The 22850-nt window shown below is 36.8% G+C and overlaps 1 protein-coding gene across 2 annotated transcripts; it reads left to right on the forward strand.

The window, feature by feature from the left end:
* Positions 1–546: 546 nt before the first annotated feature.
* On the forward strand, positions 547–22283 carry inavab (innate immunity activator b). Of its 2 annotated transcripts, none has more exons than XM_051911778.1 (10): positions 547–700; positions 11508–11622; positions 12894–13027; positions 14974–15096; positions 15228–15456; positions 15552–15599; positions 15734–16022; positions 16318–16476; positions 17855–18602; positions 21857–22283. In XM_051911778.1, exons 2-10 carry the CDS (start codon positions 11568–11570, stop codon positions 21932–21934), a joined length of 1863 nt encoding a protein of 620 aa, XP_051767738.1. In that variant the 5' UTR covers positions 547–700; positions 11508–11567; the 3' UTR covers positions 21935–22283. The 2 variants fall into 2 exon arrangements, with proteins under 2 accessions (XP_051767738.1, XP_051767737.1); XM_051911777.1 differs by lacking the exon at positions 547–700 and adding an exon at positions 9266–9425.
* The last annotated feature ends 567 nt before the right edge of the window (positions 22284–22850 follow it).

A 22850-nucleotide genomic window follows, 5' to 3' on the forward strand; every position in this document is an offset into this window, starting at 1 on the left:
TAGCAGGATCTATCAGTACACGCTGCCCAGCATTCAGTCTAACGATGTCCGATTCTCTTTTTTGAACCGGTTTACTAAACAATTCGTTCACGAGTCAACAGTTCAACTGACAACTGAACCTGAAAACTCTTTCGGGCATGTCCGATTCGTAAGATCGTAAGGATTTGAAGTTACTTTGCCGTGGTTGCAACAAACAGATGTATTTTTGCCTTAAAATATAATAAACTGCAATTATTCAAAGGTTTTAGAATCGCTGAATAGTTTTGAACCGATTCCTTAAAGCGAGTTGTTCGAAAGAGCCGATTCTCGAAAATGAGTCGCACATCCGATCACTAGTTCAGTAAAAAGTTTCTGGAGGGGTGAGGTACGTACCATTGTGACATGGGGGGGGGTATGGTTTTAAGTTCCCATAAAAGTGCTGTCGTGAATAAAAACACTTTTTCAGACGCTTTATATTGACTTTGCTGCACTACCAATTTCTTTAAAATGTTATTTCTATTTTCGGAACCATGAACGAGAATCTACGTGCGAAGCAACACCTTTAGTTCGCGTTGTTTGGTACCGTCCATTCTTCATAGTCTCGCTTACATCAATTTGGAATGCAGCGCTGGAGAAAACGTGGATAAATAACATCCCATGAAAATGCATTGCGTAAACATTTGACGACTCTGCGCAGGTTTTCCTGTTATGACGACAAAAGGTATGGTATTTTCCTTAATCTTTAATACCTATACATAGCATATCTGCCACTTCAACCAAAGTTTTGCAAGTATTCAATCTCCTTTTAAGTATTCAAATTCGTGCATATATAAAGTACATTTATAAATTGTATATTTACGTAGTTCTAAAGCGTTGTGAACTGAACGAAACTGAACAAAGTAACATTAACCCGGCATTCTCAAATCCAGGCTCTATGTTGAAAGTATCACTGCTGCAGTTCTTTAGCATGTTTCTGTGGTTAAGTGATACTCTACGTTTAATTAAATTTAAACATATTTTAGTTTTAAAATCATTTTAAATAACCAGACTACAGTAGTCCTACACATTTTGTTACAGCTCAGTTGCTGCCTTAAACTTTTAAGTAAAATCAAAGTGATGCAGTATTAAGATATTTGCACTTTTTGAACTCTTTGAATTTATTTAGCAACAAAGAAAACCAAGTTTTAAATTCTTAAAACTCAAAAAATTGAGTAGATATGTTACACGTAAAATGGATGGGAACAGAGATGTTGCTAAACATATGACTTTACACTTTATACAGTGTGATTTTTTTTCAGTGCTTGTTGTTTACATGGAAGTTTAGTATTGTATGGACAGTGTAGAGAAGTTGTAAAGCTTTGTTCAAAACCCAAGGAGGAAAGAAACCTGTAGAATATTTTTGCTGCACCGTGAGAATCACATGCTTATATTGTTTCATTGTCTAAAGGTGGATATTATTTTACACACCATTCATTTATTCAGGTGGGAACACTCATTTCGGTTTGATGTTTATAAAGACAGATGAACTAGGTCAGACAGTCTCAAAACGGATCAGAACTAAGCTTTTTATTTAATAAAGTCGATGCTCTGAAGTCTCATTCCATCATTGAGTTGTCTTTCTTACAAAAGGAACAACATTCCTCATGTAATGCTGTGGAATCCAGTGATCAGTGTGACTCAGAGCATCAAGGGTGATTTGAGTGGGCCGGCATCAGAGGGAGGTGTGTAGACCACTGAACGTGAATAGCTCTGGAATCTGTGGTTTTGTTGGTTCATAGCCAGGGTCGGCCAAACCGGAGCCAAGCAGTGTGTGTGTATTGTTTGCTGCCGACAGCTCAGTTTTAAGGCTGTCATTAGCACCACTGGATGTGGCCTAATACAATGACAGGCGCTATAGTGATGTTTCTATTTCATCCACTTGTGCAGCAGCACATTTTATTACATTTGACTTGTTGTGTTGTGCTGTGTTGTGTTATTCTAAATTGTTCTGAATAACTTCCTGTCTCATATTTCCTTCTCATATTCCTTCCCGCACAAAATATGTTAGACTGTATGATGTCTTTCTTGAGTGATGCAAGTCAGAACAGTCACTCTAGAAAAGCGAGTCGTTTACGATCAACACAGTTTCCTTTCTAATTTACAAACGAATACATCCAGCTTACTGTTTAGTGGTCTTATCATTCAGCTCTTGTAAACCTGAAGGAATTAGTCAGATATAGTCTTTTATTAAACATGCATTACTTATACACAGTTGCATGCTTAGAATATCTATCCACTGTTCTTTGCAGTGACACAAAGACTAAACAGGAACAGACTAAAGCCATATGTAACCATAACACACTGATTTCAAAGAAACACTGCACTTCCTCTTGGATAAAGAAAGGATGATTAAAACGATTAAAATAAGATATTGTTTTCATGAGTACCAGATAAAGGAACATCAATGCAATGCTGCCCTGCGTATTTCCTTTTTTTGTGTGGCAGTAATATTCCACACTGAACATGCAAACTATAATTTACATTTAAAGGAATATTTCTCAATCCCGGTTCAATCAACAGCATAACGTTGATAATCACAACCATTATTAGATTCATCACTAGTTTGTAAATTCAAAAATCAAGGTTACAGTGAGGCATATACAATGGAAGTGATTGAAGTTTTCAAATTTGAAAACATAAATGTGAAGCTTATTAGTTTTATAATATAACTTAAAATAAATGTTCTTTTAAAACTTAAAGGGTTAGTTCACCCAAAAATGAAAATAATGTCATTTATTATGCACCCTCATGCCGTTCCACACCAGTAAGACCTTCGTTCATCTTCAGGAACACAAATTAAGATATTTTTGTTGAAATCCGATGGCTCAGTGAGGCCTGCATAGCCAGCAATGACATTTCCTCTCTCAAGATCCATTAATGTACTAAAAACATATTTAAATCAGTTCATGTGAGTACAGTGGTTCAATATTAATATTATAAAGCGACGAGAATATTTTTGGTGCGCCAAAAAAACAAAATAACGGCTTATATAGTGATGGCCGATTTCAAAACACTGCTTCATGAAGATTCAGAGCGTTATGAATCAGCGTGTCGAATCATGATTCGGATCGCGTGTCAAACCGCCAAACTGCTGAAATCACGTGACTTTGGTGCTCCGAACCGCTGATTCATAACGCTCCGAAGCTTCATGAAGCAGTGTTTTGAAATCGGCCATCACTATATAAGTCGTTATTTTGTTTTTTTTGGCACACCAAAAATATTCTTGACGCTTTATAATATTAATATTGAACCACTGTACTCACATGAACTGATTTAAATATGTTTTAAAGTGGCCAGCTTGAGAACACGCAACAAGAGGGAGCGCAATTGACAATGAAAGCTGAGGAGACTTACACACTGTAAGCTGATGAGTTGATTTATCTGTGTTTTAATATGCTGTCATTCATAGAGATTTTTAGATGAATGCAGAGGCTTTTTAGGTCAGGTAGAATCTGCGATTCTCCGACCCAGTTTGTTTCCATGGCTGCAATACGCGGTGTTTTCCGCCAACTGGAAACCTGTGATGTCGAAATACTATTGGATAAACTGGCAGCACGCGGTTTTGCACAGACCAAAACAAAGACAGACATTCCGACACGAAACGCGCGTTTCAAAGTAGAATATCTGGCTGTAGCATTGTTTTTCTGAGAAACAAGTAGGTGAACTTAGCATGTTTCCTAAATATCTGCAAACATATTGGGGTATTTTTATGCTTTATTAAAGTAAAAATCTTACATATAGCTCCTTTAATTTGTGTTCTGAAGATTAACGAAGGTCTTACGGGTGTGGAACAGCATGAGGGTGAGTAATAAATGACATTATTTAATTTTTGGGTGAACTAACCCTTTAAGCATTATTTGAGTTTTAAACTTGTTTTTGTCACTTTTAGATTAATTTTATCATAACGTTGTCATTGTAAAATTGGAACTTTACACTGAAAAGGCCTTTTTTGGGCCTCATTCATTTCCATTGTAAATGCCTCATTGTAAACCAGAAGTTTTCTTCTTTTTTTTTTTTTAAGAAACGGAGGGGCAAATCAAAGATGTTTTGTAGTAATCAACATTTTGCCAAGAACTTTTGAAACCCGGAATATTCCTTCAATGGGCTCTTCAAAGTTTTTTGTGTCTTTTTTCTGTTATTATTCTGCCAATTATAATGATTATATTCAATGTGTGCTATGTCCCGGGTGAACTAGCCACAAAGATTTTCCACTAGTAGACATACTACCGCCCCAGTCGTAGCAGAGTGAGTTAAGCCAGGATCTGTGAGGTCTGTTTCATCTTCTGAGTCTTGCCGCAGTTGTAATGAATACACAGAGGGAAAGTACTCCTGGGGTTTGCAGCCTGTGGGATTGGTGCTGCACGGCTGTGCTGGTGGTATAGCGGTGACACTTCAGTCCACATCAGAGAATCCATCTGTGCTTTGGCTCATTTGAAACCAATTTCCACTTCTTTTTCCCAAAAGGGAGCCTCACTGCCACACAACTACCAAATGCCAGGGTGCGGTGTTGGTGTTCACAGGCCTCAGAGATCCTTATTCCCTCTGGGTCTCTCACGCTTTAATTATGCAGTGTCTTTATGGATACTAGTTTGGAGTAATTACAAGTCACTAATTACTGACAGTGACTCACAGAACGTATATTTTGGACCTTCCTATTTCTATTAAGGCTAAATATAACATTTCCTCATACTTGAAGATAGAAATGTTTTTACAGTGTCAGAAGAGGTTTTGAGGAATGCTGTTTTGACAAAAGTCTTGTTATGGTTACCCCTTAGTAGACCGTTTTCTTCTTGTCTATCTATCTGGACTAATCATACTCTTCTGTGTTACATAATACGTCTTCTTAAGTGTAACATCCCTTTTTTGTTCACATGCTATGCTTTAGATTGCTCGGCTACACTTTGAGTATATCGCATACCTTTATTGTAATTTTATTCAGTATAATTGTTATACTGTAATTTAGTTTAGCCTAATATTCATTGTTTTTTGCTGATACTTTAAAGTGCAGTAAACGTTTTCTCAGGTGAACTAAAACATGCTTAATGTGGTAACATCTAAATTTACTTTTTTAAGTATTATTTAAAATGATTGAAATCAATTAGACTAGAGCTAGATTGGTTTAAACTAAAAAAATCGAAGGGTTAGATCATAAATATAGTTGCACATTTTACTTTTTACAATGTGCATGCAATATCATGAAACTGGTTTCAAACTGGTTTCTTGAACATGACAATGAGTTAACCATACTCATGGCCTCCACAGTCACCAGATCTCAATCCAATAGCGCATCTATGGGATGTGGAGGAACGAGAGATATGCATTATGGATGTGTAGCTGACAAATCTACACCAAGTGTGTGATGCTGTCGTGTCAATAGGGACTGATATTTCTGAGGAGTGTTTCCAGCACCTTGTTGAATCTGTGCAATGAAAAATTAAGGCAGTTCTGAAGGCAAAAGGGGGTTCAGCGCGGTACTAGCAAGGTGTACCTAATAAAGTGGCCGGTGAGTGTTTATTCCCTCGTATATAATGGCAAAAGATTCAACATGATTCTTTTTTCTGAATCTTCAATGTAAATCAAGTAAAATGTCACCTCATAGACCTTATTATACACGTCATTTTTGTTTCTGGTGTAGACAGGACGCAAGTTAAGGTTAATATGCAACTGTCACAGTTCACTGGTGTTCCCAGCATGCCTGAGCTCCCTGTCTGAATGGGCAGGATGGGGGAGATTCCCACAATAATAAAACGCTCTCCAGCTCCCATACGTGCTAATCCGACATCCTGGGAAGAGGGGAGATATGAATCTGCGGGCTTCCATACAATATCAGTTGGATCAGTGGATGTAGCACTAAATAAACAATACAAATTCAACTGTCACAACTGTCTTGAAAAGTATGTTAGTTTAGATATTTGACCCGTCTCTGGCCTTGCAAACTACTGTTGCTACATAACATCACATGCACTTTTGATGACCCTTTTAACAGAACAGAACTCGTACTAGCTGTCTTCATAGCAGGTTGTGGTATAAAGCTACAGAAAGATAAAAAAAACAATCCTAGAATCAACTAATTAACGTCATCCCAGTAGTTAGCAGATAAACAAGCACTAATTAATTGTCGTTGTTTTCTTAATCAGCATCAGTTCCCTACTAAATCAACTGTGTTTGCTTGGGCCTACAGTATCTCCTAGCAGGGAAGTCCCTTTGGGGTTTATTCTGACACAAATAACATGATCCAGAAAACTCAATTACTTCCTACAAAACTAAAGTCTTGTAGCTAAATCTGGTCAGAGGTCAGTGCTCTATTCTGTGTTTGTGGAGCCCAGCCCATGCTTATGTAGGCAAAGGCAAGTAAGGATTTCTGGATTCTGCCATCATGTTGTTTTAAACCCACATGAATTTCTTTCTAACACAACACTTATTGTATGAACTTGATATATACTGTAGCTCATGGGTCCAGTCAGCTCTCTTTTTGTGTTACATTTATGGTGCTTTGTTTTTGAAGTTTGTAGTTCCTGTTAAAAAGTTGACATGAGCCCAATTTCACCCTATTGTTTATGCTATCTTTGTTCGATGATGTCAAGATATACAAATGAGGGACTAAGAGGAAAATAGCATAAGTAGTTTTTGTATTTTCTGTATGGAAGTGCAGCCAGCAATGATCGATCATGAAAATAAAATAATTGCTTGATTTTTCAGATGTTTTTACACTAGGTATGTTTCTGAAAGTTCTGTTTAAATTGACTCTGTAAAAAATTATTTTCATGATTTATCGCAACATTTTTTTTCTTTTGTCAAATCAACTTCAATAATTAATGTGGTTCAGATAACAATATTTTGAGTTTCTGTTGATTAAATCAATCGCCTTCATTGTATTAATTTAAATGAACTCAAAATTTTAAGGCAACCACTTACTTTTTTAAGTTAAACCAATCATTCTTTTTTATAGTGTTGCAATTCAGTTCACAGCATTGCGCATGTGAGCAAGGTATTTTAAAAATTTGATTGAGAAATTAGTCAGATTTAAGTGTTTGCATGCTTAATGTTTTCCTGCTAATTGCATTATTTCAGGTCTACACCACCAAATGTAGTCTGATTAAGCCATCAATCCGATTATATACTGATTATTTGGTTATTATTTAATTTTGGTTATTATTTGATTATATGTAAACCTAGCAACTGGTCAAAATCCAGTGACTATAAGAAATAAAACAGTAAAAGAGCCGAAAAAGGCCTGATTTTTTAAAAAAAAATAAAAAAAATAGCACCCATTGCTTTGATATTTTTGTTGTTGTTGTTATTCGAGTACTCAAATATGCAAACCCTAGTACTTTCTTAAAGGATTAGTCCACTTTTAAATTAAAATTTCCTGATAATTTACTCACCCCATGTCATCCAAGATGTCCATGTCCTTCTTTCTTCAGTCGAAAAAGAAATGAAGGTTTTTGATGAAAACATTCCAGGATTTTTCTCCTTATAGTGGACTTCAATGGTCTCCAAACGGTTGAAGGTCAAAATTACAGTTTCAGTGCAGCTTCAAAGGGCTTTAAACGATACCAGACGAAGGAATAAGGGTCTTATCTAGCGAAACGATTGGTCATTTTCTAAAAAAAATGTAAATGTATATGCTTTATAAACACAAACGATCGCCTTCAAATGGTTCCGCCAAAACCGCACTTTCGTATTCTTCAAAAAGCTTACGCTGTATGTCCTACGCCTTCCCTATTCTACTTACGGAAAAAATGTCACTGACGCCACGTTCGTTCCATAAGTTGAATTGAATCCCTTATTCCTCGTCTGGTATCGTTTAAAGTCCTTTGAAGCTGCACTGAAACTGTAATTTTGACCTTCAACCGTTTGGAGACCATTGAAGTCCATTATAAGGAGAACAATCTTCAAATGTTTTCCTCAAAAACCTTGATTTCTTTTCAACCGAAGAAAGAAATACATAAACATCTTGGATGACATGGGGCTGATTAAATTATCATGAGATTTTAATTGAAAAGTGAACTAATCCTTTAAGGGGTAGCCAAATTTTTTTTGACGGAGTAATGGAGGAGACTAGTTGTGAAACCAGATACTGGTATGCTCCAGCAGTCGTGTTTCCTTGGTCATTTGTTGGGTGATATGATTCTATCCCGTCTGGCAGCCGTGGTGGCTCCTATAGGCGTTTAACTGGCATTCTTGGAGAGCCAGTGTGAGGACAAGGATCCTGAATGTATGCGAGCGATGCATGAGAGCAGCAGGTGCAGCGTCTCCCACGGTGTTCTGGAGAACTGTTCCTCTGACATCTGTTTGTGTGTGGGTTGGTTTCCTATTGGTTCAGAATGTCAGAGTGGAATGATTGCCTCACTGAGGACACTGTATGCATGACAACAGCATTTACATTACAGTACCTTTAAAAGAATGTCAGCAACAATTGAACAAGGGGTTTGTTTGCTTGCTTGTTTGGTATTGTAATCTTGATTGGAGTAATCTGAGAAATATAAATTGCAGAAATCAGAAGCCTCAAAAATGTTTCAGATTACAGTAAATGATCCTATATATTAATAAATGTTAATGTAGTCCGCACAAGTTCTTGTACAGTAGATAGGCTTATGGTTTTAGAATGGTGTCACCAGTAGGGGGCAGCAGGATCTTCTAAAAAAACGGACCTGTATAGGCCAAAAAAGTCTTGAGATCAATCATTGCAAATTATATTAGATTAGAGATCACTGCAAATTATATTATCGGTATAACAATTTGTAAAGTGTAAAGTTAAAAAAAAAATGTCATAATGTTTGACTCTGAGTATTTGTTTTCTCACCCTTTTGCTTTAACAGAAGTATTTGAAGTGCATAAAAGTTTGTGTAAAACCTGATGATCATGTTCTCCAGAATAATTCGAGAAGATCTGAACAGAATTTGAGCTTCAAACATCTGACAAAAAAGTTCACATGATCACGGTCACAAATGTGCTTATTTGATTAGTGACCCTGAAATATTGCAGAAACTGAATATTTCTTAGTCATTTAATTTCTTAAACATTTCTTTGTTTTAAAACAATGAAACTTTTATTGTTTCTTTCCAAGTTTGAAGTACATTTTTAGTTTGTAGATTTTGTTTACACCTATATGATGTGATTTCATCTCTTGCTACATACTTGTGTGTGTACATGCTGATAAGACAAGAGAGTTATTATAGCATTCAAGTGTCTACAAGAGGTGTGACGCTGTGATGTCACACACACTCACACACACACACACACACAGAGGTATGCGCAAGACGCACCCAGGTTCATTTCACAGTATGAACTCCCTGTGTTGCTCATCCAGAGTCAGAGTGCAGTGCTAGACATCTCATGGAAATCAACTGATTTTGTTTACCAGATGCACTTACACTTTAAGAGGAATCAGTGTTTTACAATATGTAAGTACTTTCATATGATAATGACTGTAGTTTATCATACAAGACATCATACAAGCTCAGGTAGAAGCTCGTTAGCACAGTTGTCTTGCATTCTATTTATATTTTTACCGGTTTAAAGAATGTTTTCACTGGTCTTGTGATCTGTTAAGTAATTTCAAGTAATATTTTCATTTTGGGTTGTTTAATGTGTTTAAACTGTTTTGTTTTGTTTTTTTCTGAACATGGGTTTGACTGATTTTTTAATATCGAGTCTACCGATAAATGACACCAACTTTTTACTCATTCTCAAGTCATGAAATGTGTTGTAGCTTAAAATTAACATAGGCAAAAATAAATGTAAAATTATTAATAATAATAAAATGCAGAAATAAAATCATAAAAACTTGATTCTGAATATTATTGGACATTTGAAAATCAAAATATGTAGAAAAAAATCCGTAAGCACAAAAATTGAATATGTAGCCTGTTCCTGGATGTGGGTTATTTAATGATGTTGGTTAGGATTTAATATTTCATCCATTGCTGGTAGAACAGTTAACATGAATTAACATAAAATAATGACCTTATTTAGCTTATTTCTCTTCAAAGATTGTAATGTCATGCATGACTGATCCGGTTGTACTATTCGAGAGCACGTCAGAGTCATCTTTAGTTTCAGAGTAATAAAGTCACAGCTGTAATGCACCGTCACTGTAATCCCACAGCTGATTGATTATACATATAATATTTAACATCTTTTAATCATTCACTAACTGTAGATATTCACAATTTGCTCAGGACATTGTCATCATGACATAAAATAACATTTTGACATACTAACAGGAAGCTGTTCAGACTCCTGTCAGAGTCACACACCGCAGAACATGTGTCACAAGCTGACAGTGGTCTGAACTTTGGCACTGTGAATTCTTTTTGTGTTGTTTTGACTATAAGAAGATTAATTACATATGTACATATATATATATATATATATATATATATATATATATATATATATATATATGTATATACAGTCAAACCAAAAATTATTCAGACATTTTTTATATTTTTGATATATATTTACTAGTGGGTGCAGGACACTATAGTTCATTTATGTAAGTGAGGATAGCAAAATAAAGTAAACTGACATATTATACCCAAAAATTCTTCATACAGTGGACTATTGGTAAAATTTGGAACCAAAAATTATCCAGACACTTTGACCTGACCATGTTTTGCTTAAGTGTTATCTGACATAATTAAGATTAATTTTTTCTGACACAGTTTTGTCATATTTTATTACCATTATAGTGAATAAACTGTATTAAAGAATGAAATGTTCAAGGTGTGTGAATAAATTTTGGTTTGACTGTATATATATATATATATATATATACATATTGAATGAATAACACTAAGCAGCTCGTCGTAGTCTTGTATGCACATGCCAATTAGTCATTATCTTTTCCTGTAGCTGAAACAGCATTGCGCTATAACAGTACAAAGTCATAGTTTCAATTCTCAGATGTGAATGTCTCAATCACTGTCAGATGTTTTGTATAAAAGCATCTGCCAAATGCATACATGTAAATGTAAGTAATGCGCAAACCAGTGTGTAGCTAATCACAATTCCTTCCTTTAAGTAGTCTGACAAACTGTTGTAGTGAATCAAGGTTAATTAATTAGTGCAATGAGGCATAGTAGCCCTTTTCATTAACCTCTTCTGTCTCAGGCATTCCAATGTTGTAATCTAAGCACAGCACGCCCTTGTTCCTCCTGGAAAATGGACATTTTTCAGATACAGGAGGAAGAGTATTTACTTGAATGCCCTCTTAGTTAAAGCTTCCCTAAGCTCCTGCTGACGGTGCATAGCTGAGAGGCGTAGTTAGACTGTGATTGTTAGTGGCCCTGTGAAAACTATTGTTTGCCAGAACAGTCTCCTGGAATCCACTCTGACCCCTGTGGCTCTGGGTCAGGAGACCCGTCACGGCTGAGGGGCTGAGTGGTTCCACGAGACTAGGTTTTGTTCACTTTGGCTTGAACAGTTAAATTGGTCTCTGGGGAGTGAGCATGAGTGTGATAAAAGTTGTATTTGCTTTTCAGGAACTCGTGAAGTAAGAGAAAACCAAGGCTTTCACTTCGAAGACCACTTGACCAGTAGTCATGGAAGGCAAAGAGGAGATCAGTGATACTGACAGTGGAGTTATTCTGCATTCTGGTAGGTTTAGTTTCAGTTACACCTCGGCTATGTAATGACATACTGTATGCTGTATTATGTAGCATGTGGTTGTGAGGTTAAAGGGATAGTTCACCAAAAATGACTCTATGTCATGTCATTTCAAATATATATGACTTCCTTCTGTATAGTTCAATGAAAGGATTAAATCTTTGGGAAATTGGGAAGCATAAATTTGTCACACACAAAAGTTTTACATACATACACTACCGTTCAAAAGTGTGGGGTAAGTACAATTTATTTATTTTTTTGGAAAGAAGTTAATACTTAATATTCAGTTGACAAAAAGTAAAAGTAAAGGCATTTATAATGTTACAAAAGATTGCTATTTCAAATAAATAATAAGAAATGTTTCTTGAGCGGCAAATCAGCATATTAGAATGATTTCTGAAAGATCATGTGACACTGAAGACTGGAGTAATGATGCTGACAATTCAAAATTCAGTCATTTGTCATAACAGGAATAAATGACATTTTAAAATTGTGATACTATTTCACAATTTTTTTGTTTTTAATGTATTTTTTTGATGAGCATAAGAGACTTCTTTCAAAAACATAAAAAAAAAAAATTTAACCAATCCCAAAGTTTTGAATGGGTAGGGTTTTTTTTTACTTTACATGCATTTTCAGATGCACGATTAGTTTTCACTTCTTTCACTAAAAAGGTGCATTGTAATGTACATTACACCTCTAACGGTTGAATCGGAAGCAACCACCACACTATAGCAGGTTTTTTTTCCTGTGCAGTTGAATGTTTTCTTTTTTGTCATTGTTCAGGTATGTCTTTGTGTGCTGTCGCATGATTGATTGAAAATGTATGTTAAAGAATTCAGTAGATAAGCTCTCTAGACGTGCCATAGGCTTTCGCCTGCAGTCACCGGATACAGAAGAGAAAAATTTCTTTGTTGTCACTCATTTAGCCGTTTTCAGTGACTCATAAACAACCTTCGTTTTCATTTTTGATCATATATGAGTATTTGTTTCCTGAAAGTTTACATCAGCTTCTGAGATATGCACGCGATCAGACACTCATTATAATTTGCCATCATTTGTGGTTACGATACTATATTTGTGCTGCCAGTCATAATTTAGTTATGATTTAGATTTAGTACAGACAACATGTAGAGTTATATCATCTTTACTGGCTATACTAGTATTATAACGAAAACTAATTCTTCATATAATTGCTGATTTTCTGTTATTATCTTGAAGCTGCTCCTCATCAGGAGTTTTATGTGTTTTATGTGTTGTAGGGCCTGACAGCCCCACCACAGTGATGAAGGATGTGAAAACTCATACTCGGGTCATGAAACTGAAGCAGCAAGCTCTGGAGGACAGGCTGAAGACGTGCTTGCTGGAGCTGAAGAAACTCTGCATCAGAGAGGCCGTAAGTCTACATTCACACTCACAAACATGCACATGGACCCACCAAAACACTACTAAAGAGAGATAAGGAAGTTTTTACATTGGAATTAGGAAATTAGAGGGGACTTCCATTGCACGCTGATAACATCATTTTTTTGGAGTTCAATTTTCTGCCATAAATAACTTCATCAGAAGTTCTTCCTAGCAATAATCAAAACATTCTCACCTCTCTAAAGAACGTGACAGGATATTTAATATGTAATAAAAATATGGCATTGACTGAGTGAGCAAATCACCAAAGTTCATCATCATCAGACCCAGAGGCTTTCTAGTGTAGTCCGAAATGCATCATTGTTTCCTGTTGGAGTCACTTGCTGGGGCTTGTCCAGGTGTTCTTTAGAGTCTGATGAAACTTTTATGTCACAATAAGTCTGAAGTCACGCTAGTGTGTGTATCATCTGTTTTTTGAAGGGCTTCACCTCTATTATAGCTCTTTAAAGAGCTGTGGGCTTGTGGTTTTTGTCTCAAAGAGAATTGTATCTAAACTTATGCAGGCATGGATTTGGAGAAGATAGATGGTTGAGCGTGGCAGGTAGGGCTCTTGGTACGGCTTAGGAAAGAACCAAATATTTCAACAACAGGCTTGCATAATTTAGCGGTTGAAAGCAATAACTTGTCCCAACTCGCTAAAAGGTTTCACACTGGAGAAACAGGAATTCTGTATAAAGGCTTGTCCTTGATAACTTGCTTTTGACTTTGTTTGTTTTTTACTTAATTAAGTATAATTAACGTAATTATCCTTACAAATTGCACTGTCAAATTACAGATCTGCTTGACTGCCCCAAATAGATTTAAAGACATCAGTTGTAGGGATACACAATATATCAGTAAAATTTTGACCAATATTCATGAATTTTATTGTATATTTAATTGTAATGTGCATTTTCTCTATTTTTACATCTAGATTTGCCATCATTAAAGGATTAGTTCACTTTCAAATGAAAATTACGCCAAGCTTTACTCATCTTCAAGCCATGACTTTCTTCTTTCTAATGAACACAATCGGAGATATTTTAATAAATATCCTGACGCATCCGAGCTTTTATAATGGCATTGAACAGGGGTCACGAGAAAGTGAAGAAAGTGCTTCCATCCACATCCATACATCATAAACGTACTCCACACGGCTCCGCAAAGCGATGCGTTTGTGTAAAAAATATCCATATTTAACAAATTGTAAAGTATAATATATCTAGCTTCCACCAGACTGCCTTCCGTATATAACGTACGAAGAAAGTGTAAAACTCTTGCAGTTCTCAAAGCTTACGCTACATCCTACGCCTTCCCTATTCAACTTACGGAAAAAGTGTAACAGACGCCACGCCAGTTTATACTTTCTTCGTAACCTGAATATGGAAGTGCTCTGGCTAGATATTTTACTTCATAACTTGTTAAATATGGATATTTTTTAACACAAACGCATCGCTTCACTTCAGAAGGCCTTTATTAACCCCCCGGAGCTGTGTGGAATATGTTTATGATGGATGAATGTGGATGGAGGAGCTTTCTTCAGCTCATACTCGTTGATCCCGCTCACTGCCATTATAAAGCTCAGATGCGTCAGGATATTTATTAATATAACTCAGATTGTGTTCATCAGAAAGAAGAAAGTCATATACACCTAGGATGGCTTGAGGCTGAGTAAAGCTTGGGGTAATTTTCATTTGAAAGTGAACTAATCCTTTAAAAGCACCAATAATTGAATAATATTGTTAAATGTAATCTTCAGCATTTTTATACTTTTTCATACTGTGCAATATAATGTTGTGATGCCTAAATTCACTTGAAGATTGATTTTATTGTTTTATTTCTTATTTAGACAAAGTAGTATAGAATTTTAGTATCTGCCATTTAGCAGCTGTAAAATAAAAGCAGTGCATTCATAATCAATTCCCTCTTCTCTTTCAGGAGCTCACAGGACATTTGTCCTCAGACTATCCCCTGTTACCTGGAGAGAAGCCGCCTCAAATTCGCCGGCGCATCGGAGCTGCTTTTAAGTTAGATGAGCCAAGCATCTCACATAGAACTGAGGTAAAGACCTGAACTGACACAACTGATCTGGATAAAAATTGACTGTTTTATTAGACATACTCTTGAAGAACCAGTATTATTCCTATAAATAAGTTTGAATCTCACAAACCAATCACGTACATGGCACACAGAACGCTGAGCTGAACTCTTTGGAGGCTGAACTGGCTCTTCAGCAGCAGATATACATGGCGGCCCAGAGACTGTGCCAGGAGAACCATCCTAGCAAGGCGGTGAAGAGGAGCCATCTACAGCAGTACCATCGGGAGGAAAGGAAACTCAAAGATCTTCAGGAAGCCGTGTTCAGGTTACGACTGGAACACAGCCGATCCTCACCACGCCCTGGCATGATAGCACAGAGAGGTGACAGATTTATATGTGCACTTTTTTCAGTTTTTTTTTTTTTTGCACTGTGTAATGAGCTTGATTATCAAACATGTTTTATGTTTTGTATCAAGGTGCTTCGGATGATAGCTCATTGTCAGACTCGGCTGTTCTTGATGAGGGTAAGTGAAAACCATGTGTTTTTCAGAAATGTATAAAAAATCTATATTTATATATAATTATTTTGAAACATAAATGCTTCTCCGTGCTATTAGTCATTTACCCATGTACCATTTATCTCTCATCCATGTTTCAGAGGAACTGTCTTCCCAGCTTTCTTCAGAGCCTCCTGCTCCTGCTGTAGATCTTCACCCTCCAACTATAACCATCTCTCATGCCCCTCCTCATACACCTGTAGGCCCCTCCTACCTGCCCCTCGAGGCCATTTCCCGTCAAACACCCCCACAATCCCTGGAGGATTTGCACACATGCCAAAGTCCAATCTTAGAGCATGACCCTGCCCCCATTCAAAACTCTCCCTGGACGGAGACTAGTTTGGATCAGCCCTATCAGAAAAAGAAAAGATCTAGTAGCATCAAATCCAGGTATATCTCTCTTTGAATCTTTTACAGTGCAAAGCAAGTGTTAAATGTGAAAAGCATGTGATTCATGACCTTTGTAAAGCAGTTTTGACTCACCTGGTCATTAAGACATCACATAGTAATTTTTGGGGTGGGTATGACCACACCTCCTTTGCTGTAATGCCATCTCAAGGCTGATTTATGGAAGACACGTATTGTTTTCAGTAGAACACGTAATAAGGGAACTACAGCGGTACTGTTTCGGTTTTGTCTTCATAATTGTAAAAATAACTGCTTGTGTTTTTCTAATCATCTGTAGTAGTCCTTCTGTTACCCCCACTTTGCCTCCTCTGGAGGTTTGTCTTGCGGAGGCCGGGATACCACTACAAATACCCACCCATGCTGCCCTGAAACACACACAGTCCTGCAGCGCACCCTCCACTCCAGAGATGCACCTGCGCAGGAGACAATCCCTTAGGTCTGCAAATCTCTTATATACATTACCGCTTAAAAGTTTGGGGTCGGTAATGATTATGTAATGTGTTTGAAAGACGTTTTTTATGCTTACCAAGGCTGCAACGGTAATATTGTGAAATATTATTTTAATTTAAAATAACTGTTTTTTTTTTCTATTTTAATATATTTTCGAATGTAATTTACTCCTGTGATGGCAAAGCTGAATTACTCCAGTCTTCAGTGTCACATGATCCTTCGAAAATCATAATGATATGCTGATTTGCTGCTCAAGAAACATTTCTTGTTATGAACAAATTTGTGCAGTTGTGCTGCTTAATATTTTTGTGGAAACCATTATAGATTTTTTTTAGGATTCTTTGATTAATATAATGTTCAAATGTTTTTTTACTGCCACTTTTGATCAATTTAATGCATTATTGCTGAATAAAAGTTTTAATTAAAGCTGCAGTCTGTAATGTTTTTTGGTTAAAAATTATCCAAAATCAATTTTTGAGCAAGTGCATAGCCAGCCAGTGTTCAAAACCATTTCCGTACCTTAGCCCGATTCACAATTGTAAGTTAGTAATAATGTTTTCTAATAAGAGTGGTTCTGGTAGGATTCCACGGAAAATTCGAGCATGCCGTCACGTCTGTTTACATAAAGAAGTTTCCCAGCTAGTAGGCTATATGTCATGTGAGGATGATGCTTTGATCATTTATAGCTTTTTCTCACGGCAGCTGGAATAATTAAACTTGTCATTTTGATGGTGGATTGTATGGTATGACATTAACGTTACAGATTAGACTGTACAGAAACAGGTAACGCTAATACACACTAAATACACGTAGTCACGCAATGCTGATAACTTTAACAATTTTCAGAACAAAGGATAAAAATAATAATAATTTGCACGGTTTGATGTGTTATGAGCTAAGAGATCATTAGATTTAATCACCATTGGTAGCACGATTTATTGTAATGCTTTTTTCTCAGTTGGTCAGAACAAAAGTGGCAGATTTGTTAGTTACTTGTTCAGATGAAATTTTCCGGTGAAAATTCTTATTTTGGTCATACTTCCAAGACTACAATCTGTGATTCTGAAGTACAGTATCCACTGGTGCAGTGACTGACAGCAAACATTAAGATTAATTCGCGCTGAAGAACTGTGTCGATGCACAACCCACGTAAAGATGATAATTCCGTAAATAACTGCAATTGCAGGTTTCAAACAGAGATGGCGACAAAGAGGCCAAACTTACAGATTGCAGTTTTTTTTTTTTTTTAAATCTTACTGACCCCAAACTTTGGAACTGGAGTATACATCTCAGATCACATGTGTTTTATGGATATTATGGCTATCTCAAATCTTGACAAATGTATTAATTTCTCATTTAAACAGATTTCCCAACACTGAACCTAACCCTTATGATCCCGAGCGGGAGCGTGGGCGCTCAAGGGGCCCCAGGAGACGGTTGGCAGACTTTGGGGAGACACCATCAGAATACTCCCCCATAAGATTGAATGTCAGAAACCCTGTGTACTACTCTAGTTCTGAGGACAGCAACTCTGAGCACTCAGTGCAGTCCTACGCCAGCTCGCCCTGCCAGGAGTACCCTGGGGAACCTCCGTGGCCCTACCAAACTCAGTACGGATACCATTATTCCAGCCTCGCTGATAGCCATGTACCACAAAGATGCTCCCCTACCCACTTCTACAAGAACCCTCAGTATCAGTCTTCACCTAGTTTTTCCAGAGAGTACATGCAGGACGGATGGGGTCACCCCTTAGAAATGGACAGCGGAAGGTCATACATAAGCCACCAGGCCCCCTCGCCTGTTTATTCTTCTAATGGTCACTACGAGTACTGCTGCAGTGAGGCTTTTCCTCCCCAGCAACGAAGTTGCAGGTTGTTACCCGCCCATGTGAAACTGTCACGGGCCCCTTCGCTAAGAGAGTATCCTCACCACCCTAGCAGGGGCCTGCCGCGGCAGGTGGTGTCGGAGGAACTCAAATCATGGCATCAGCGCAGCCAACTCCGACCGCAATCGCTGGATCGGAACAGGCAGGGCGCGCTCCGCATCCGAAATGCACCTGGGCGAGAGTCCCCGCTTTCACTTTCCCAGCACCACAGGTTCCAAGAACAACAGGTAAATAGTCATTCCTCACAGTCACTCAGAATAAATGTGCGTAAAATGTATTGACCTGCAAAGAGAAAGGAAAAAATCCCCGAGTATGTAACTATCTTGTCTCTTTATGAAAAACAATACTGCTGTATCACCTTGCCATCATGTATCAATCTGTTGGGGGAGGAATTTCCAGAAAAAGCAGATCAGTTACACACTGCCCAGGCCTGTCTGTGGAACTGGGAAAGGTTCTCTTGATGCTCTGCTGCGTCAAAGTGAGATCACTACTGGATCTAGGTGTGGTGTTCAGCTGTGAAAGAGCTTTTGATTGGAATTAGTTTAGGGAATGGCACAATAGCAAACCGCACACAAATCAATTGTCGTTTTGTTGTTTATGGTTGCCCAGAGACATTAGAATTTAGAACACTTGAGTCGGGAAGGTTCTATTGTTTTTGAAAAATGTTTCTTATGCTCACCAAGGCTGCATTTATTTGATCAAAAATACAGTAAAAGAAGTAATAATGTGAAATATTATACAATTTAAAATAACTGTCCTCTATTTTAATCTAATTTACAGTGTAATTTATTCCTGTGATCAAAGCTGAATTTTCAGCATCATTACTCCAGTCTTCAGTGTCACATGATCCTTCAGAAATCATTCTAATATGCTGATTTGCTGCTAAAGAAACATTTCTTACTATTATCAATGTTGAAAACTTGTGCTTTATAATATTTTTGTGGAAACTGTGTTTTTTTTTTCAGGATTCTATGATTAGAAATATCTCTGATATAGAAATTTTTTGTAACATTATAAATGTCTTTACTGCCACTTTTGATCAATTCAATGCATCCTCAGTGAATAAAGATTTTAATTTCTTTTCTTTATTTTTTTTTTAATCTTTGAACTATAGCGCATGTGAGTATGAGCAATGTCTGTATTTTCGCTCACTCAAAGAACGTTCTGATACTGCTCCATTTTGTGTATGACATATATTAATAAATCAAACGTTTGCATGTCGACAAAAATTCACCTTATGTTTTTTAATGCTGATAGACTATTAGCAGTCAAAATGAAATAAAAGATGGAATTTTTAAAACATTGTTGGAAAAATGATCAAAAATACAAATGTACAAATTAAAATTAATGACAGAGCATGGATGACGTCAGATTTCCTGTGTAATTTAATGTTGGGTAACATCACTTTCTCCTCTCAGATAGGTAGTCTGTCAGGTTTCCCACAGTCATGGATAAATTGGAAATATCAGGGAATTTTGAAATCATGCTTTCCCGAAAATGTCATGGGAGTTTACAGAATCGGTCATGGAAATATCTTTTATTGAATATGTGTTGTAGTCATGCTCAGCTCTGAACTATTTAATTGGTTAAGCTGCTCTTTGTAAGTGAAATCTATGTAAAATCCTAAAAAAATCTTCAATAATCACAAGCAACTAGAAAGGTCGTTGCATGGGTGCTATGATCGGTTCAAAATTTACCACAATTATATCATCATATTAACGCATTACTCTCACAACTGTAGAGAAATTGTGCAAACATGGTATAAAAAGACCCATTTTGAAAATGGTAACTGGGTGCAGATTGTCAAATGGAGCGAACTCGGATCGGGTTCCCCACACCAGTAAATTAGCAAGCAGTGGGAAAACCCAGAGCGGAGTTAAAGCAGTGCGATTACATGCTTCATTACACACACATACTACAAATACTTCATCAGATGTTTACTTTGACTTTATTTGTATTGACACACACAGGTTTTCATTCCACTCAAAGCCTTTTCCCAATCCCTACGGTCATGAACTTTCCCATTCACACAACTATCTTGTGGGAAAACATGCAGTCAAGGTTGTTCTGCTGTTTATTTCCATTCAAGCTTACGGTGGCTAAAGTGTGTGAACTTGATATGTAGGTGAGCATTCCATTCCTCAGGGACAAAAGCTTGATTGGACGGAAGGAAACGGTGATAGTGGTCCAGCCCATTAGCTCCTTTATTTGGGTAGAAAAAGCCAGATAAGTTGTTTGGCCAATGCACCTCTACTCCAACTTTAGTATCCCCTCAAGCAGCGTTTTAATAGCTGGCATGTTCCCAGCTGAAACCAATAGGTGTCTTTGTTAGCTTGTTTTTTTCCCCCCTATTGCTAAACGTCGAATTTGATCGTACATAAGATGGCAATAATACACCAGTACACCTTGAGCATATGTTGTGGTGTCACTCATCAAACCACAGTCCATTGTTAAGGATAATTCCCAAAGACCTAATAATGTTCACTCTAATCCATTACTAATTGTGAAGTTCTCCATTACCATAAAAAGTAACAAGGAGACTGAACTTCGAATTTAGAAGATTGTTTGCCATTTAAACCAGTAGTATTGCTTCATGACCCATGCGTTGTGACACATCATTTGAGAACCACTGATTTAAATCAATCCCAAACACAAACTGTTTTTCAAACAAGAATGTGGGTGCCAGTGTTATTTTGGTGGGAGTCAGGTAATTTACACTACAGTGAAAAATGTGCAATCAGACACCAGGAGAATGCAGTGCACATGTACCAGCAAGTCACAAAACAAATGATTGAAAATTCCCTGTTGAATAAATTTAAGTTGGAAAATGAATGCCTTCAAGACACAAGTAAAGCAAGGAACCTTGAGTTGACACATATTCACTCATTTTGAAATTTACCAGAAACCACAGGAATCCAAAACCATGAACTTTCAGATGCATGATTTGGTTGGTTAATTTAGTCATTTGGTCTTGGATTGTCCTTCTGAAGTTATTTAGAGTGTTTGTGGGAATATCAGCACTGCCTGAGACACTTAATTCCTGTATCATGTCATGCAATGATTTACAGAGTCACGTGTTTCAAATGCAGAGGCAGCTGGGGTTTGTCCTGAAGACTACTACTCAAATATTTTATTATCCAAGGAGCTTTGAGAATAATTTAGTTTATCCTGTCCTGTGAATCTCTGCTTTAACACACTGACTTTATATTTCAGAAAATATTGGGATAGAATGGAACAAAATTTTGCACATACAGTGTAAAACATTTCATAATGGCCTTATTAGAATACACCATGATTTAGGACCCAGCTGTTGTTTAACCCAGGCCAGATTTCTGACACACCTTCAGTCAACACTACAGAGCTGCTGATTGTGCAGTTACACCCTAGTTTCAGGCTACATGCAGTCAAGGGTTACTAGAATGTTAAACCAATGCAAACAGATTTCCCTATGGATTGACCTCTTTTTGTTTTGCTCCCACAGGTATCCCAGAAACAGGTCATTCTGAGGAATCCAGATAGGTTGTATGAGGATGACTCTGAGGTTGCCAGCCAGGTGTGAAATCATGGACACCCTTCTGACAAGAGTCATATTTATTCAATAATTTATTGAGCTGATGGACTAAAGGATAGACTTTTTTAACATCGATTAGAAACACACACAGGAATATGTCTAGAAAGTCATCAATTTCTATGAAATGCCTTGTCCCAAAATATATGACAATGAGTTTTACTGTGAAAGACAATTAAAAAAAAAAAAAAAAATTTATAGATTTTTTTATAGATTAACATACTTATGGATTTTTTTTGTACGATGAAATAAAATCTAATTTGTTACTAAGTGTATTTTTATGTTTCTTGGTTAGTGTATGCAAATACTAAGATGAATAAAGTTTGTGATTTAAAAATGATTAGCCTATGTTTGTACATGATGAAATCAATCTTCGTTCTGATTTAAATAATTACTGGTTTGTATTACCCTTTTGTAAAGGTTGCTCTAAAAGCAAATGCAGATTTCCAGATGGTAAAAATGCTGATTAGAGTAATAAAACATCATCTTTGTAATTAGTAAAACACCTCACCATTTTGGTGACATGAGCAACATTCTTAAAAATGACAACAATAGGGAAAACTGCGAAAACGCGAGTAAAACAAACTATTACACTAAAGGTTGGGCTGGAAAGTGTTCCTTATGACATGCCAAAGAAACCTAATCCATGGATATTGACATGCAGCCAGGAATCGTGTTTCCTGACATTTATATGTGCCTGATTTCTTCGCCGGGGAAATACATAAAGCAAATCTGCCTTTTAACGCTTTATATAAATACTATAGGTAGGTCTAAATCGGAGTGATCACTTATATCAATGTTATATATTTAGTCATGTCGTCACTTGTATAGTTTTTGTCAGTGTTTATTTAAAAACACCCAATTATGCAGAATATAAGATGGTAAATATTTAATTGATGAGTTGTCA

Source organism: Ctenopharyngodon idella, chromosome 11 (genome assembly GCF_019924925.1).
Source record: "Ctenopharyngodon idella isolate HZGC_01 chromosome 11, HZGC01, whole genome shotgun sequence".
NCBI classification, from domain to species: domain Eukaryota; kingdom Metazoa; phylum Chordata; class Actinopteri; order Cypriniformes; family Xenocyprididae; genus Ctenopharyngodon; species Ctenopharyngodon idella.

What these genes read in the sequence shown, in the direction of transcription:
- inavab (XM_051911778.1), top strand. Translation starts at nt 11,568, where the DNA reads ATGGAAGGCAAAGAGGAGATCAGTGATACTGACAGTGGAGTTATTCTG. An exon ending in GCATCTCACATAGAACTGAG is followed by an intron (nt 15,097 to 15,227) that starts GTAAAGACCTGA and finishes CATGGCACACAG; the next exon opens with AACGCTGAGCTGAACTCTTT. An exon ending in TGGCATGATAGCACAGAGAG is followed by an intron (nt 15,457 to 15,551) that starts GTGACAGATTTA and finishes TTTTGTATCAAG; the next exon opens with GTGCTTCGGATGATAGCTCA.